Source organism: Apostichopus japonicus, chromosome 23 (genome assembly GCF_037975245.1).
Source record: "Apostichopus japonicus isolate 1M-3 chromosome 23, ASM3797524v1, whole genome shotgun sequence".
NCBI classification, from domain to species: Eukaryota; Metazoa; Echinodermata; class Holothuroidea; order Aspidochirotida; family Stichopodidae; genus Apostichopus; species Apostichopus japonicus.
The window spans coordinates 938,650-958,078 of NC_092583.1; the positions used below are offsets into that span (position 1 = coordinate 938,650).

The 19,429-nt window shown below is 37.4% G+C and overlaps 3 protein-coding genes across 11 annotated transcripts in view; all 3 read left to right on the forward strand.

The window, feature by feature from the left end:
* Positions 1-1,733: 1,733 nt before the first annotated feature.
* On the forward strand, positions 1,734-2,933 carry LOC139964889 (alpha-(1,3)-fucosyltransferase 4-like). The gene has a single exon (XM_071966947.1). It carries the CDS (start codon positions 1,734-1,736, stop codon positions 2,931-2,933), a length of 1,200 nt encoding a protein of 399 aa, XP_071823048.1.
* Positions 2,934-4,256: 1,323 nt separating this feature from the next.
* The window catches only part of LOC139964649 (monocarboxylate transporter 6-like), a 29,006-nt gene continuing 13,833 nt past the window's right edge, over positions 4,257-19,429 (forward strand). For 3 of the 9 annotated variants that reach the window (XM_071966424.1, XM_071966416.1, XM_071966422.1), the window contains exon 1: positions 4,257-4,456. The gene's annotated coding sequence lies outside the window, so the exon portion shown is untranslated. The other 6 variants (XM_071966423.1, XM_071966417.1, XM_071966419.1 and 3 more) reach the window with 6 other exon arrangements.
* LOC139964890 (alpha-(1,3)-fucosyltransferase 4-like) lies at positions 10,878-11,882 on the forward strand. The gene has a single exon (XM_071966948.1). The coding sequence runs from the start codon at positions 10,878-10,880 to the stop codon at positions 11,880-11,882; it is 1,005 nt and encodes a 334-aa protein (XP_071823049.1).

The window sequence follows — 19,429 nt, forward strand, 5'->3', positions numbered from 1 at the left end:
TTTGTGTACCTCCCATAGCCGATCAGTGATGAAGCTAAGCCTACAAATAATGAACTAATCTGTAGTTTAATGGAATTCATGAATAGTTGCATTTTAAAGCATCTAGTTTGTTTATGTCTGTGGATGAGAGGTGCTGCGGGGATAGGGTGGGATGTTGGACCGGGGTGAACCAGGGAGATGTAAAGTTGTGATAACTAGTGTGTTTTAGCACAAGTTGAAATATTGTTTTAATAGTGCAATCTTCTGAAATAGAGGGCAGCATCCCAAAACGGTTGTTAGAAATTTTGCCTGGAAAAGTTGGAAACAAAATTAATCATTGCCCGCCTGTCCCTTCACAAGAAGACAAGGTAATCCTATGAATTAATTGTTTGACCTTAATGGATTCGGTCGCCATGAATGTTGTAGTTGTGATTTTTATCCATCCTGAAAGGGATAATCTTACACTAAGATGGTTACCTTACCAGTGTAAGGAATTCGCATAGTTACAACATATTGTTGCATATCTCCTAAATGGTCTTATCACGGTAACAGAACCCGCAAGGATTTAACTCCGTGGATGAATAACTCAGTGTTTCAGAGCATCTACATTGACACATCGGTGGTATTATGTATGTATTGTATGTATTTTAGATCCTCCTGCAAGCAGGAATTCACGAAGAAGCCATCATTAGCTTATCAAAGCCGCAAGGTAGTCTCTTAGATTCATATTTAAAGTCAAGTGTAGCAAGTGGTATTAATTAGTAGTATTATTTATAGTTATTTACTATATATCTGTCATACCACTTGCTACACATTAATTTCTTATTTACGGCTTGGCTCGCCTATAAAGAGTGGTTATTCTGTGTAAATTGTCAGATTCAAAAGCACAAGGGGTGCATTCTGTACAATCATAACACTTGGGTCATGCGCCCTCAATTTCAGTTATACAAAGCCAGTTTATACGCATTCACACACCAGTGAATCACTGTGGTCGAGTGGTACCGACTTCGGTTCGTGACATAAGATCCGGGGGTTCGCATCCTACCTTCGCCTGATGAGTCCCAAAAGGACGAAACCGGTCGTGAAGTGGAATTTTTCTGGTGTCTTGTTCTTTATTTACTATATATCTGTCATACCACTTGCTACACATTCATTTCTCATATATATATATATATATATATATATATATATATATATATATATATATATATATATATATATATATATATATATATATATATATATATATATATATATATATATATATATATATATATATATATATATATTAATTTGTGTGTGTGTGTCTGCTCACCTCAGTGAACATCACGCGTCAGTGATCTTTCCCCGACGGCTGCCGACCTTACTGTATAACTTTCTTTCACCAATGCTATTGTGCGTAGCAATATATTTCCTAGGGCATATAATACGTGTCAATGCCGTTATTATCTATGATTTGGTTCTACAGAAGTAGGATCCATACAGTCCACACAATAGATAGTTGGTTTCAACAGATATCTCTATAATGTGCCATTGCAATAGACAATTTAGTACCTTGACAGCGAATCTAGGCTGGCGAAGAAGTATCCACACAGGGAGTTCTCATACGTGACCGCAAGTAGTTCTAAACAAGGCAATATAGCCTAGGCGAAATATAGAAACAGTCAGCAATGTTTATTAGGAGGAGTCGAGCTATTAAGGTAGTTTTTCTATTCTGTTGTATTTTGGCAGTGGCGTTCTTTTTAAACTCTCAAATGTGTCTACAAAATGGCGGATGTGGTAACAAAGTGAGTAACAAGGAACGTGTCCCATGGTTGCGAAGGAGCAAAACTCACGAAGAAGACAGCGAAATCAAAGCTGACGATCGCTGTATTAAAACTATTCTTCTGTATGGAATGAAGGAAAACTGGCAACAATTTTGTACATCAACAGTGAAGTCGCGATTCAAGTCTCTAGTACAATTCCCTAAGACGTTCACCTGTCCAGAAGCACAATGTAGAGTTCTGCTAAAATATTCCGATGCAGCAATCGATATTAAAGGCGCAGATATAGTTCTGTTTTCTAATACATTAATCTGGCTGACGGATGAAACTTGGAAATGGGCACATGGAAATAGAAGTGAGGGACAATTGTGGATGTTTATATCAAGAGAAAGTCCGATTCACTCACCTGGACTCCGCCCACCCGAAGAATTTGTTGATTCAACATATCATTGGATAGCATCTTATAAATTTGACTCGGAAATTTACCTACCTTTCGGATTTTACGAACCGTTTACAAACCTGAATCAAGAAAAGTTTGATCTCACAGCATTTTCAGTCAATAAAAGTAAACTAGCAGTGTGGGCTAGCGACAGTTGTAAGAGTTTACAATGGGATAGAGTTGGATTTGTAAACTCCCTTAATGATATTATCCGTATCGATAAGCTTGGAGCTTGCGGACACCGAAAAAAGGCGATACCTTGGACAAACGATTTGGTATTAGGACAACTTTTCCAACCTTACAAATTTTCTCTTAGTCTCGAAAACTCTTGTTGCGATGATTTCATCACGGAAAATTTTTGGACAGCTCTCAAGTTTGGATCGGTTCCCATCGTAGTTGGCGCCTCGTATTTGCAGTATAGTAGAATAGCGCCACCTAATTCATTCATTCACGTCGACCAGTTCGAGACGATGGAAGAACTAGCGGTTTATCTGACATTTTTAGACGAAAATGATGAGAAATATCTCGAATTCCACAAGTGGAGGAATCTTGGATCCATCACAAGCTATAACGTCGATGAAAAATATGTAGAACCGTTGACGTTGGAGACACATTGCGAAATATTACAGAAATATATGACCAGTATAAAGCCCACCGAGACATTGGATTATTTAGGACAGAGGTGGGCCAGAAGTTGTAGTTTCTGTGGTTACAAATGGATCCAATCATTTGGGAGAAGACCTAACCCTTAGCAAAAGAAATATATAAAGATATATGCAACAACAGAAGCAAAAACAGAGCCAAAGCAAAACGAAAAGGATAAACAAAACATTTGTTTAATGTCGCTCTTTAGTTACTTCAACTTAATTGATTTATTGATTAATTTCAATCGTAGCGCGGTTGTAAATTATTTTACCAAGTTTATACGGGATTGATTTCTGCTGTGTATTCAATTTAATCCAGCCGGACAGACGTTTATCTTGATATAGAATTGGTCACAAAGAGACATAGGCCAGTTGTGACGTCAGAGAAATTTAACAATATAACTTCTATATAAATGTCAGTCGAACTGTGGTAAATTAAAACTTAAACGTTATATGTTATTTTATGACATCGTAAATTTTATTTTAGCATTGTGTATGTAATCTTGATTAAAAACAAAAGACAAATATGCATAGATGCATGTTTCCGATTTATTTAGTGAGATGCTAGAATAGTTTCTTCGGGCGTACCAAGTCGAAGTATGAAGTCTTTTGGACGGAGAATGGGAAGCTAAAAAAAATGAAGGCCTATCAAAGTTTGCCTCATGTTTGGCAAAGAAACTTGACTTGCCAAATACTGTCATTGACTCGCGATGCTATAGAATTACTCTATTGAATAAGATCGGAATATTTCTCAAAATTAACTGAAAAAGCCCTTGTTTGGAGACAAGAGAGTTCGTTTTGCTATTAATAAGAAACGAAGTTTATAAGATACATGAACACAATTTGTGTGTGTTTTGTCAACACTTCATAAAATTACCCATAACCGTTTGATAATTGTAAATTAATCAGAAATTGAAATTCCTCTATCTCGACAGCCCTCGTTAAAATGAAGACGTGTATAGACGAAAATTGGATATTTCATCTTCGCTAATTTGTGTGGTGGAGTTGTGCCTAAAAAAAATAGCTAAATTGCCGATAAAAGTTCGTTTCCAATAACCCCCCCCAAAATGTCAAAAACATGGGCAAAATAACTAACAATTACCCCCCCCCCCAAAAAAAAAAAGCCAGAAGTGCGATAGAAAATTACTTCTGCTCACCTATGCTTTTCTGAATGGCTAAAATGTATAAAAAACATCTTCTAAAACAGTGGAACAATAGAGCGAACCATTTTGAGGAATTTACCAAATTTGCTTCAAGTTGGTCCCCAAATTATGTGAAATTTGACCAGAATCAGCCAACTCAATAAGAAAAGGATAAAAAAGAGCATTTACATACAGTGCTTTTGTTTTGAGTTTCGTGGCGTTCGAAATGACTTTTCACCCACAAATTAATTGTAATTCCTGCATAGCGCCACCAATTTCTGGCATACGTAGAAGCTGCACACAGCGTGCTGCACTCAAAGCGTACAGTATTTCACTCGTTGCACTACACTGGAGAATCCGTCGGCGATAAAGCACAAGCCGAAACTAATGATAAGGCTGTGCTATAGTACTACTCGAATTAGAGATGTAGGCCTACAGATGTACAGGCGAGCAGGCAAAGAATAAGAAGCTTCGTAAGTTTGTACTGTGGTATGTCTTTATGGTATTATTTAGTGTGTAGCCCTTTTAGCACACGCAGTTTATACAATGTTAGAAAGTTGTATTCCATCAAAGTGGAAACACTCTCACGAACTTATTTAATGGAATAGATTGTTTCACTTAGTTACTTTGGATAAACTATGCCCCATCTCAGAAACAATGAACCAACAGTAGCCTATATTTACTATGATAGTTTTTAGTCACGCGATAGTAGAACGAAAACGTAAAACAAGTTTTCCTCTGCTAAAACGTGCTGACTCAAAATTGTTCACGAATATTGAGCCCATACAATAATAGAACGACCTGCAACTTGTTTACAATCGACGTACCAGAGCGAAACGTGAAAGAGCAGATATCGCAATCTGCTCAATTGAACAATGTAGCTTAGTGGGCAAGTGGTTAAAGGGAGTGAAGACTCGCGCACAAAGAAAGGTGTAATGCCGATAATCTGACCTAGTTTCGAATGAGGTGTAACAGAAGTGTTAGACACCACCATCGGACCCAGAAAATACTCACACAGCTTGCTACCATCGGTAATTAGACACTAGTGTACAGACAATACATGCAGCTACGGTATACCCACAACACAGTGTACATAGCAGCGATGGACATCTCAGGTCCAGATAAAAGATAACAAGGTATCACGTTTCATTACTGTCTGCATTTTGTAGCGACACGAACAAAACGTCACTTGCAAGCAATGGACGAGTCTTCAATGCCTTTCTTGCAGTGGACTTGTGATCTAAGGATTGCTGGTTCGAGTCCTGACCAGATCATTGCGTTGTGTCCTTGGGCAAGGCACTTCATCTCCATTGCCTCTCTTCACCCAGGTGTAAAAATAGGGACCTGTGAGATAAAACTGTCAGCTGGGCATGGTTTAGCTGCTGCCATGTGGAGGGATTGTCTCTATGTATGACAGGTTATCATTGACCGGGGTAATATTGTAAAGCGCTTTAAGCACTTGGGAAAGGCGCTATATAAAAATATGAAATTATTATTATCATTTTTATATTTGTCATTCTCACAGGTTATATTCCACACACAAACTGTGGAAAAGTGTAAATTTTAAATCTGCAAATAGTACTTTTACAGAGAACTAGATAGGAAGGCTGAATAACAAGTAAATATTTGATTGAGCAAGTCCCCCTCGGGTGGAATTATTTCCCCAAATTACGGGCAAATTAAGATGGAAGACATTTGCTACTCACATCAAAGCGTATGCTGGTCATAAAAAACTAAAAATTTATAAAACAAATTTCATGATCATTGCATTATGATCACTTGCCTACATTTCACCAAAACTGAAAACTCTACAGGTGGCCCTGTTTTGGACACTCACATGACGACCAACATATATTTGTCTTGAATAAATTTGGATCACCGCCAATCAAACGTTTTATACACAACATTTCAGCAGATTTGGACAAACGCTCTAGTAGGAGTTGAATTTTTACGTTTTCAGAAAATGACATTCAAATTTATACAATATGGTCGCATGTATGAAACTAATTAAAATAAACTAATTAAATAATTAAAAGAAAGAGAGAATGTTCCTTCGTCTATTATGGACATAACAATATTGACAAAATAGCTGCAAATGTCATACAAGCATACCAAGAAACGACTGTCTCAAGTCTGAATGAATATTAATGTCAGAGGTCAATAGGTCAGTGATATCATGGCTGATGTAATTTAAACTTGGTGGGGAGTATGATAATCGATGTGTCCGATCCAAAGTGATGGCGCTATAGTGCTTTTGTGCTAACGATCGTTTCTCTTCTCGAATTTCACTGGACAATGGGAAGGAAACGTGTATACATATTGTCATGACAATATTATATTCAACCCAGTGGCGGAGCGTCCATACAGTCAGGGGGCGGATGCCCCCCCCCCCCTGACGGACTCAAATGAACTGCTGGCGCCCTTTTCAGCTATTTATCACATTTTTTTTATTCGCGATTATTGACCTTTTTATTGCGCTCTCATCTACCTATTGACATTTGTCACATTTTGTTGGTGTAATTTTCTGACAAAATGCTCTAACGGCCAAAGGGTTTGTGATGAAGCGCATGTAGCCTACTTTCAACACCCACATAAACTTCCGAGTTGTCACAAATGGCGATGACACCTATTTATTCTTCGTTTATCTGCAAATTAGCAAGGCCCGGCGATCTAAGGAGTATCTTTACTCAAAATTTTTGGTACGCTCCGCGCCAACCTGTGGTGGCGCTCCGCTTAGATAGTGTCGAAAGCGCCCCTACAGACCATTCTCGCCCCCCCTTGACCAGCACCCCTAGTTCCGCCACTGATTCAACCATGGGCTGCTTTGCTACGGACAGTTCCTCAAAATGTCGAAAAAATGCCAAGTAGAGGAAGAGGCTTAAAGTCACTTTAGGTTAAGGGATTCGAGAGGTTACAAAGGTATTATACCAAACGTAATCTGAGCCTTTGAGGTTGAGGCACTGAAACGGAAAAGCCATAGATTTATGAATGCGGAGGCGGAGGGGAAGGGTGGGAGTTGGGGGGGGGAGGGTCTTTTGAAAAATCGTCGAAGCCTTCATAACTCTGTTGGAGTCACTTCTTAAGCTTTGTCACGAAAAGTTTGCGTAGGTTGAACGACGAAATTTTTCCTTTGGAATGTTAACGATGTATGGTGTACCTTAGCTATCAAATAAAAAATAAATAAATAAAAAATATGCCCGTGTATATGTATGTGCAACCATTAAAGATACCTCACAGTAATACCTCACTATATAATTCTTTTACCTCCGATCGGGAATGAAAATGAAAAAAAAAATGGTATTCGGAATCAAGTTAGGCATATTTTCTGTTTTGCATTCTGGCATGTTATACTTCAACCTCCCCAAACTAATATTTTACACTATAATCTATAGCATAAATTGTAATATTTTACACTATAGTCAATAGCAAACACTGTAATATTTTACACTATAGTCTATAGCATACACTGTCATATTTTACACTATAGTCTTTAGCACACACTGTGATATATTACACTATAGTATATGACATACACTGGAATATTTTACACTATAGTCTTTAGCACACACTGTGATATATTACACTATAGTATATGACATACACTATAATATTATACACTATAGTCTATAGCATACACTGTCATATTTTACACTATCATCTATAGCATACACAGTCATATTTTACACTATAATCTATAGCATACACTGTAATATTTTACACTATATTCTATAGCATACACTGTCATATTTTACACTGGTCTATAGCACACACTGTGATATATTACACTATAGTCTATGACATACACTGAAATATTTTACACTATAGCCTATGGTATACACTGTGATATAATACACTATAGTCTATGATATACACTGGAATATTTTACACTATAGTCTATAGCATACACTGTCATATTTTACACTATAGTCTATTGCACACACTGTAATAGTTTACACTATAGTCTACAGCATACACCGTGTTATATTACTCTATAGCATACAAAAAATTGGTGTGGTTACGTCGACTCCTCTTAAAAGACAGTTACAGTAATAACGGAGTGCCCTTTTTGTCTCAAATTGTTTCCATAAGCTGTTTCTTTTCCGCTCTCAACTTATTTCTTTCTTTTAGGTCTCGCAACCCAATTAGTTGTTCCATTGACTTACACACTAAACTCGTCACTTTCAAGACCTGCAAAAGCATACTAGAGGTTTTCAACTGGTATATCCTACCCACCACATGATAGCTGAGATCTTGGCCTATCATGGCATTTGCAGACTTCCATATCATGACCGTTCAGATTTTGAGCTAGAAGAGGAGCAAGTTTAGCATACTGAACCCCCCACCCTTCCATCTGCTCGCTCGGAGTAATATCAACATTTAACCAAAGATTTTCTAAAATGGTTTATATCACCTTCGATCCTCCCTATTTTTCACACCATCTGTACTTTAAATTATGCTCTTTCATATAAAGGCAAAATAAACAATGACAGTAACTGATAACAAGCTTTAAACAAGCTTTACCTGATAGGTACTCTTACCCCTTTTCTCTGACAATGGTTAACCTTTCGAGTGAATGAACACTACTCTTATTGTGGGTTCGGTACCTTAAGCACTCTCTTGTGGGACACCAGTTCGACCTTCCAAATGGCGTTCAATGGAGCATTAACATTCTAATACCCTTAGACTAACACAATGTATTTCTTGGTTCAGTCTTGCAGTAGAAGAAAGAAAGCAAGACAGCAAAGAAATTTCCATGTGGACTAGAAATCGCGATGTCATTCAACGTGGGGTATTCGCACGTTCTATTCCCCCAATGTGGTTGCATGAATGAGTATTTTCTTAAACCTAATCGCTGCGATAAAGCTTTCACTTAAGGAAACCAAAGTTTGAAAGTTCCACCCATCATTGTCCCTTTTGTTGTTACCAGTACTGAATAAGAGTCATTCTGTTCCTCGCCGACAATTGCTTGCTAAAGGCCGAAAGGAATATATCAGGTTTATTTCTTGATAATACATCTATCGTCTGTTTTTGCCGGGGGTTTGTTGCAAGGTTTGTTCAGCCTGAGATTGATTGCCACACCAACTAGTTGAAGAACTTAGCCAAATCCACTGTTGTGGTAGTTGGACTTTATCAACGTATTTAACTTTATATCCAACTTCCTGCACACGATCATGCGCACTTTGTAGCACTGGCTGAAGTCAACATAGTGTTGACCATACTTATATAGTTTTTAATACAGAAATGATTATTTCTTCAATGGTAATGTACGTGTACCTGCCCATTTTATTCCTCACATAGAGTTTAGGAGAATGTTCCTATACCTTTCCAATCAATTGAAGTACGGAAAGGATTTGATGAGGTTCAACCGTAGCACATGTAAGGCACTTATGAGACTTGGACTCACCATGGAATATGTATGTATGTATGTATGTATGTATGTATGTATGTATGTATGTATGTATGTATGTATGTATGTATGTATGTATGTATGTATGTATGTATGTATGTATGTATGTATGTATGTATGTATGTATGTATGTATGTATGTATGTATGTATGTATGTATGTATGTATGTATGTATGTATGTATGTATGTATGTATGTATGTATGTATGTATGTATGTATGTATGTATGTATGTATGTATGTATGTATGTATGTATGTATGTATGTATGTATGTATGTATGTATGTATGTATGTATGTATGTATGTATGTATGTATGTATGTATGTATGTATGTATGTATGTATGTATGTATGTATATGTGATCTTCCCGCAAGCAGGAACTCGCGAAAGAAGCCATGGAGGCTTGTAGACTCGCAAGCTGACCGAAGCCAATCTCTCGGCACACATCCATTTAACGTCCATGTCGGGAAGTTGTTATTGAACAACACCCTTGCCAGACGACACACATTGCTGTCGGCGGGGATTCGAACCGGGGATCTCATGACTGGGAGACGCCGGCGTTAACCACTAGGCTATACACTCCGCCAATATGCACGCACATGTACACACGCCCCCCCCCCACCACCCTCTCGTTATAAGAATACAAATAGTAAAGGTGAATCTTTATACTTCTAATATACATAACGTAGGAGGTGAGCCCACTAGAATATGGATACATATTTACATATATAAATCCAAGTTGCACTATCGTTGTAATGTTACAATAGACTATACACATATTGCACACATATATTTCATATATATATAAACACACATATATATATACTTGAAATTATGTATATATATATTATATATATATATATATTCAATATATCTATTCAATATACTCTATTGTAATATTACAATGATAATCCAGCTTGTGATGCATGGCCGAGCAGGCACTTTATCGACTCTATCGTACAGGTTCTTGGGGAAACCTAGCGAACAACGATGGTAAACCGTTCTTTTCATTATAACATAACAACGGATTCATGGTAGTAGCAGCTCTGTACTTTCTATCGTTAGCGCTCTTCACACCAATTGTGTCAGGCAGAAAACCCAGGCAGCGATGCAAGCGTCTCTTTTCTTCATATATTATATCGTTTATTGAGGCTTCTGGGAAATCATAGCAGTTTTTTTGCAGAATCATCAACTTTCATTTCATTGATAAGAATTTTCTTTTCTAACAGTGGTGGATATGGCTTACTTTTATATTCGTTTGGGAAAAGTCGCAAAGTTGGTTTTCCTTTTGCCGGGTGTAATGTTGTTATATTTATCGTTCGATTCCGATTCGTCAACATCTTTAGATAACCACGGGAGACAATCCGCATCTAGATGGCTCATGTCACTTTACGAATCTAATCGAAATTATGTCTTCAAATCGAAGAAAAGAGATGGAACTAAACAAACAATTCTTTTATTTGGAATGAAACCACATTGGAAAGAGTTTTGCAAATACCCTGAAATGTCCCATTGCAAGGACCTGATTAATTTTCCCAGAGACGTCTTTTGCCCGACGTTAAACCAGTCCATTACGATTACATTCTCCGAATCTGCCGAGGATATTCGAGGAGCAGATGTTGTACTGTTTACTAACGTCTACAACTGGATGACACCGGATATGTGGACCTGGATCCATGGAAACAGATCGGATGGACAACCCTGGGCCCTTGTATCTCTCGACAGCCCTTTATATGTTCCTGGCATGACGCCTCCCGAGCAATACCGTGATACAACTTACACATGGGTTGCATCTTATAAGATTGATTCGGACTTAACTCTTCCCTACGGTTATTACGAATCGTACGGTGAAAACAAACCGCCGGAGATTGACTTGAAGCCATTCGTAACTAATAAGACTAAATTAATTGCTTGGATGAGTAGCAACTGCGGAACTTTACAATGGGACCGGCATCGATTTGTGAACGATCTGAAAGAAATCATACAGGTGGACAAGTACGGTAAATGTGGGGAGCAAGAGGTCCCATGGAATGACGCCAAGGCAGTAAGGGCAACCCTTGGCCACTATAAATTTTATCTTAGTCTCGAAAATTCTTGCTGTGACGATTACGTCAGCGAAAAATTCTGGAGGACTTTGGAGATGGGTGTGATACCAGTAGTGGTGGGGGCGTCCCGTGAACAGTACACGAAGATCGCGCCTCCGAACTCGTTTATTCACGTCGATCAGTTTGCATCTCTCGCGGAATTGGCTATACATCTCACCGTCATATCGAACGACGAAGATCAATACTTAGAGTATTTCAAGTGGAGGAATCAGGGTAGAATAGTGGTTTACAGTCAAGAGGTGCAATATGTTGTACCACTGATGGAGAAAACCCACTGTTCATTATTTCAGCATTACCTGCAAACGAACAGGTCGGAGGATAAGACTGTAGACTACATGGGCAAAAGATGGTTCGGAAGTTGTGACAGTTGCGGTGACAAATGGATCCAGTCATATAAGCTATAATTTAAGATTCTTTATTTCCCCTTTCATTTACCGTGTGCCCGATGTATGATTTTTCCGTACATCCAAGGATGACTTCAAACTGAAATTTGTAATATGAATTTCAATATTTACCACGACCTTCTGATGTCATACATGAAACTTGTCATGGGAGTACCACATCATGAGACCGTGGGTGAGCACAGGTTTCCAAAGGTGGGGAGGTAACCCTCACCCGAATGATCCAGCTAGAGGCAGTAAACTTCATAGAAGTGTCAGGAGTAGATCCAGGATATATAGAGAAGGGGGCATGGTCATGGATTAGCTGAAGCTCAATTCATGTAGGAGGTCAGATTAGTGTTCTTCCACAGAAACAAAGTAAACTTGATACGTAAAACGGTTCATTCATGAAGCATAGTCAGACTAAATTTTAGGATTTTGGGAACAAACGAAGATTTTTGGTTGAGTTATGGTGGGGGAGGTGGGGGTAGGTGGAGGGATGTTTATACCCCTGGATCTGTAAGAGAATTGAGAATTTAAGGCCTCAAATATATATATTTTTTTTAACAAATAATTTTACCATTTTCACAGCAACTGAACAAGTTTTGACAATAATTTAAATGCAATTAGTTGCATTTTCTTTTGGAATGTATAAAAACCTGTTATCGTGTCTGTCAATTTTGAAAATCAACTTCCAAGAAGAATTGATTATCGTTACTGTGGGAGTGTTCTGTATGCATCGTAAAGTGTTTATTTTATTTATTCCAAAATAACTTTATTATTATTTATTTTATAGATTTATGGAAATAGAAAGCTAATGCATATTTATTTCAAAGTAAATGTATATAAAATTGTCACATATCGTATTCTAACTACAAAGAGTCGTATTAAAATTAATTTATCCTATTGTCTTATAATATCAGAGGTTCAAAATGTGAGTACTGTAAATAGAGAATTGTCTTAAAAACAACTATTTGTGTCTATGACGTCAGGCCTCTGAACAGGGCTAGAGTTGATAATACATGATGGGTCATGCCAATGGAATCAGAGCAGACGTTTGTAAATATTTCTGACTTCTGTATTAATGTCGTCATGATCACGTGACCATTGGCGCCCCATGTACGGGAATAGCCTTTACAATGGGCTCAAAGTGGTAATGATGACGTCACAATTGCGTTTATCATTCGTCTTTAGTTTTTACTTAAGTTAATTTTGTCTAATAGATAGGAAGTTACATATATCCTTACTTTAGAGTAACGAAACTTACATCGGAAATATGCACAAGCCGAACCTTATTTGCATATATACTCAATGGCGTCATTCATAAGATTACTTCTTTAGCTAGGTGAAGACGTGCGTTATTTGTTTGGGAGTACACTATGGTTTATTAAAGCAGGTATAGGGTTTAGACTTTAAATGAAAGGATTAGCCATTTCAAAATAATGAGCAAATACTGGTAAGGGTTCCAATTAATTTTGTTAATTAAAGAAGAGCAATGTAGATACTAACTCGCTATAGCATTTCTATATGTGACGTCACAAGCTAAACTGGCCAATAAAAATCATCAGTATAGATTGTCTTCAGTTTTAGTGAAGCAATCCAAACTATGCAAAAAGGAAAAAAAAAACATTGAAAAAAGGGAATTATGGAAATGGTGCTTCTGGCTTTCATGAGTTTCACATATAGACTCACACGACTCGTCGTGGGCAAATAGCTTGATAGTGAGAGATGTTTATTGTTGATTGGAAAACGTGTGACCAATATTAGACTTTCTAGCATATTCAGGGTCAACACTGAACGTTTTCTGAGGTCAGATATGAATAATTGAAAATATATCAAGAAAAAAGATATTGTGCCGTATTTGTCGATTTACCATTGATCAATTTTCATTTGCAACAAATTTATTGAATATATATTTATCAGATTAAAATTCTCCTCTTGTAAATGATTTGATACACATTTTATTGCTTGATAGAGAATACATTACATTATCGATACTCGATTTTTTCGAAATATTTTACTTCATTCTGAAATCGTGATAAACTCAACTGAACAAGTTTCCATGCTAGATATTCAACAAAATAAAAGTTTAGAGCCTACGGGCCAAATGGACAGTGCGCTAGACTAAACAGTTCAGCCGCTTTCACTGATGAATGACAGGTGTTTAAAGGATCACTTCTCAAACAGTAAATACAACCTGGACGGCTCATAACTTTTACTGGTCTACAACATAGGGTAGGCCTACTTAGTTTTGTTTTGTCTGCAGTCGTCCTTTAAGAATTTTGGCGCGTATGTCGAAAGGTTATCGGTATCGAAAAAAGTGTTTACTTAAAGGGGACACAAGCTCAATCATCATCTTTAGCTTATTTGACAGGTTTGTGCAGAAGAGCTCCTCTCCTTGCTTCGTTTTGTGGGAGATCTGTTATGTCAAAGTGTAACTATACTATATGCATACTGTTTTTCACTTTCTTTATTCATCTGTCAATAATTTCAAGGTAAACAAACTGTTAACAGCGTCGAAGTCAATGGCATCATTATTTCACTTTCAGAGGTTTCAATATTTTAGATTAAGTATTCGCAAAACCATCTTCATTACCTAAAATCCATAAAACAAGAAAAACATGAAAAGTGATGATGTCATATTGATGAAGAAACATTAAATTTGCGATACTTGCAAACGGAATGATATTTTCTTAATATAGCTGTTTGGATTAGTCAGTTCATGATATCACTTAGGCCAATAATGGTTGTTGGTTTTCTGTCTCCTTTGAAATAACTGTTCATCTAGTGCAAGAAACTATATGATAGCTGTTCATAACACTTATCTTTGTACCTCTTGAAAATGTAATTCTTTAATATAAACGTTCATACACAGTTTCATACATACATATATACGTACACACATACATACATGTGGATGGCAATGTGGCATGGTAGGGCATGGGTGTATGTGGGTTGGGAGTTGGATTTACAGATCTCTATATCTTGGAAACGTCTCTTGTCTAATAATGGTGACGTCTATGTAAACGAAAGGAATCTATTCACCATTTACTAAACTAAAGGAAAGAAAAAGCAAGACACAATTTTGATAAGTGTTCCATATTTGTATACATATCTGTATGTATATAAATCTGCAGTGGAATTACGACCTTCCTTACCGGTTTCGAACCTCTGGACATACAATCAGCGTCCATAGCCTAGTGGTTAGGGTGTCCGCATATAAAGCGAGAGGCCCGGGTTCGAATCCCGACGGAGGCTGGAAGATTATATATATATATATATATATATATATATATATATATATATATATATACACATTGTGCAATACCTCGATATGTATACACTATTCGCTTTACACTGTACGGCCTTCTTTACAGGCTCAATAGTTATCATAAATTTAAGCCTCCAAATAATAATAAAGAATATAAGCATTTTCAATTAAATCGCTGATCCGTGTTAAGTAAAAAATCAAAAGAACGAACAATAATTTGGCAAACCGCATATTTCATCTTTTTTTCAAAGTTATTGAAGCTTTTGATCAATTATGAGACGCATTGTGGTCTTCATTGAAAATTGGAGTCACACCTAAACTTTGTTTAGATTATAGTTACCATTGCGTGCGACATAAAACAAGGTACTGCAAAGTTATACTGAAAGGATTTTAGTTCGACTTTTATCATATATCATACATTTCATTTAACGCTATGATATAATATTTTGCTGTTCTAACAATAGCATTTTTAAAGCCAAAGAGAAAGATTTACTTATGAATAGAGTATCAACACGTTTGCATTTCTTTATTGGATCTTGTTTATGTACTAAATTCAATAGGACCAAAATTCTTGGCACGCAATATTATTGTCTAATATTATTGCGCGTAAAGATTAATAACAAAAATGAAACATTGAAAAGGTTTATTTATAGATTCAAAATGTAGGGAGGTAACCTTCTCTTTATAGACCTACATGCTTTTAATGGGTTTAGTTAAAATAAAACCTATCGTTAGTTATACTACTGAATGGTGAAGCCGTGGTATAGCGGTTAAAATGTCGATATGTTCCTGCATGGGTTCAAGTCCTCACCAAGAGTAAGATTTTCTTAACCGATTCAAAATTGCTGCTTGGCAGTGTTGTTAACTGAGCGGGCTCCGTTCCGTGCATTTTGGTATAACTAGTTTTCGAATTGGGAACTTGGGTTTGGTTCTGCTTTTTCATTTTTGTTCAGGCCTCTCGAAATCTCGTTCACCATATAGCTGCAGCGGTATTTGAATGGTGTGCCTTCACTTCACTCAGTAGTTCAGAAAGTGGCCAGATGCTAAGGTATTCCATTGTCCGTCGTTAAGGGGGGGGGGGGGGTGGGGGGGGGGAGGGGGAGGGTGGTTGGTAGTTATTCATAACAATCATTATCTATGGCTTAGGCTACATAAGGTATGGTTAGACTAACATGTTATTTGACCTATGTAGATATACGCCGTTGTCATTTCTCTCCGGGTAATTTCGAGCAAACGAGTTTCTTACGTTACGGCTATATAATAGTCTTTGAGATGTTGAAATGGATTAACCTAAATATTTGCTATTCTTCGCATCAATTTCAGTGCTTGTGGTTAGCTGCCATAACTGGATCAATTACCAGTTATAGCAGCTATATTGTCTTTAAAGGTGTGTGCCTGTTTGTGCCTATATATTTCGTAGTACTCCTTCTACGTGAAGGATAAATACTGTAAATATGTCTCTGACGTCACACTGAGGCTCACTTCAATGAACAATATCGTTTAGTTTCATCATTGAATTAACTAATGCAACTGTAGATGTATAGATCATAAAAGAATATTTCAAAGCAATTTATAGAGTGTACAAATTTATTAGTGCAAGTAAGAAGGAGGGGGGGGGGGAGGTTACCCACACCCCTTCTTTATCCGTCGGCGTAGTGTTCATAAGTTGCTCGGCCGATAAATCTCTTCCTAGGATTGAGAGGATCCAATTTATGTGCGAATATCATAGCCTACGCAGATGGCTCAGTCAAAGTAACGAAAAGTACGAACCGGCCAATGCAAAATATAGCTTTAAGATGGCTCGGCTTGCTGGACCTTTTAGAGAAAACCCTGAATTATCTGTATATGTAACCCACAATGCAGGATAAAGTTTAGATGAAAGAGGTCCCCAAAACTAATAAAATAGCAGGAGCATAGGACGATGCCTTTGAAAAGGACTAACTCACCCAAGATAAAGAGCCTGCCACGAAATCCAAACAAGTTCACTAAAGCTCTATTGATAAAGTCTCAGTTATGCATTCCGCTTCCATACGAACTAAGACCATTCAATGGTGAGGTACGTGTTAGGTGTAATTTAGTAGAATGAGTCTTACAACAATTACGGGAATAGACAGTTACATTATTCTTAGCATTAAAACGGTAGAAAAGTAACAAGGTAATAAGTGAGATAAAGATTAATTCTATAGTGCTGTAGAGCCCAAATGCTCGAGTGATCTGTAAACAGAGGCCAGAATGACGTGGGTAGTTATCAGAAATTTGGATTGGAGGCTCTTGATGTACAAAATAGGCAAATGAATGCAGAAAGAAGAAAACTATTTTGTGGAAGTCTATTATGGACATCAGGGAAATGGGTCAGAGTAGCATCTGCCTACTTATATCTTTTCCATCTTTTGCAACTCGAAGTATTGTGACCTAAGTGACCTTAGCTCAGTGGTTAACGCCGGTGCCTTCCAATAATAAGGTCCCCAGTTCGAGTCACTCCAAGATTAATGCAGGGATTAAGGCTGGTCGTGGAACAGTCTTCCTCCATATTTGAGATGCTTGCCAAATGTTAATATTTTCAAACGCGATATGAAAACTTTATAAATTTTCTTTAGATGTCTGATATTTGTTTGTCTATCTTGCTGCCGTCCTTTATGTGTTTTTGGATGTTTACCGTTCTTCTACTGCGTTATATTGTATATGTATTTTGTACAGTATTGAGGGCTCCTCTGGAAAGCAATGCTTCTGCACTGAGCAGGACTACCCTCATTAAAGATGAAAATAATAATTCCAACAAAATGTATGTCGTCCAGTTACAGAGTTGTTGACAATAGATAATTCATAATCATGGACGTTAAATATGAATCTAAGAGACTGACTTCGGTCAGCTTGCGGCTTTGATAAGCCAATGAGGCTTTTTCGAGAGTTCCTGCTTGCAGGAGGATCTAAATACATATATACACACACACACACTCAAGTTCTACTTTACCTGCTAACAAGACAGGATTCTCTCGCCCTCGAATTGGTTATTGTGTAGGGTATACAATAGTAGTCAATGTATTCTATAGTATTGCCTGTGCGCTGTAGCTCACGTAATCCATTAATCCTAAATTGTAAGGTACTCTATTGTAGGCAGTAAGTATATAAGTCACCAGGGTTGTGACGTAACACATCCCTGGACCTCTATTGTCATCCTTTACCGCTATATTAAGTCATGTGACATGTGTACAACTTCATTCGGTGTTAACGAAAAGAGGCAGTGCAGAATAAAGCAAGTTAAGCAAACACTTGTGTTATGTTGTGTTATGTTGGTGTTATATTCTTATTTTCCTTCACTTCAACTGAAGACCAACTTACAGTGTATGTATCGTGAGTGATAAACTTGCGAGAAGGAATCTCTCCACAGAATGTCGAGGCGAGGAGACGGACTATAGATCTTAGGCTGGGGGTAAATAAAAAAAAGTTAAGCTAGGAAACCTGATAATAACTGATTTAAGCACTATCAAATATCCCGTTGTTTCTATTGTACTACTTATACAAAAGTATCCTTAAGAAAACCAATTATTACGCACAATGACTGCGAGACATTCTGATTCTTTAATGGTTTCGTGTAATCGATCAACGTCCGGTGATAATTCTGCACTTGTTGTAAGGTTTGTAAGTATTACTATTTTCTCGTTTCCTATGTCAAGTTTATCTTCTTTGAAACTTAGCGTTACCCATTTTAACGTTAGGCCTACATTATGCTAGCCTAGGCATATGAGAATTTTTTTTTACACATTAGTAAACTTTTACCGACTGCAGCCAAGACAAGAACACTTAGAGAAATTCCAGAACATAGTACCTACTTACAAGGGTTGGTGACAGGATTGAGTTTCGGATTTTAGTAGGGGTGGGGGCCTCAACATCCGCATTCAGATTTTAGGGGGATTTCAGAATCCAGCCGATACTCATAGCTGGTACAGTAACTATAGACTGTTCATATCCTGTTACATATATTACGGCGCTAAGAACACAAAGTAGTAATTACTGATGCACGGTTGTGGAACATGAAAAGTAGTTGATGTACCAACCATTTAGTGCGACTTTATTAATACGCGATTATAAAATGAAGTCGGCGTATCTAGTCGTTTTATGCTATATTTAGGCATGACGAATTGGCGTAATCTAAAGAGAGGTGTGAACTGGATTCAAGCGGTATCGTACCTCCTTTACTTCATCTCGTAGGTAGTCTAATCTTCATATACTCCTTGTCCAGTCGCGCAGTACTATTTCTTACATGGGACCAAGTTAACAGTTTTGTAGTTGTTACAGTTCT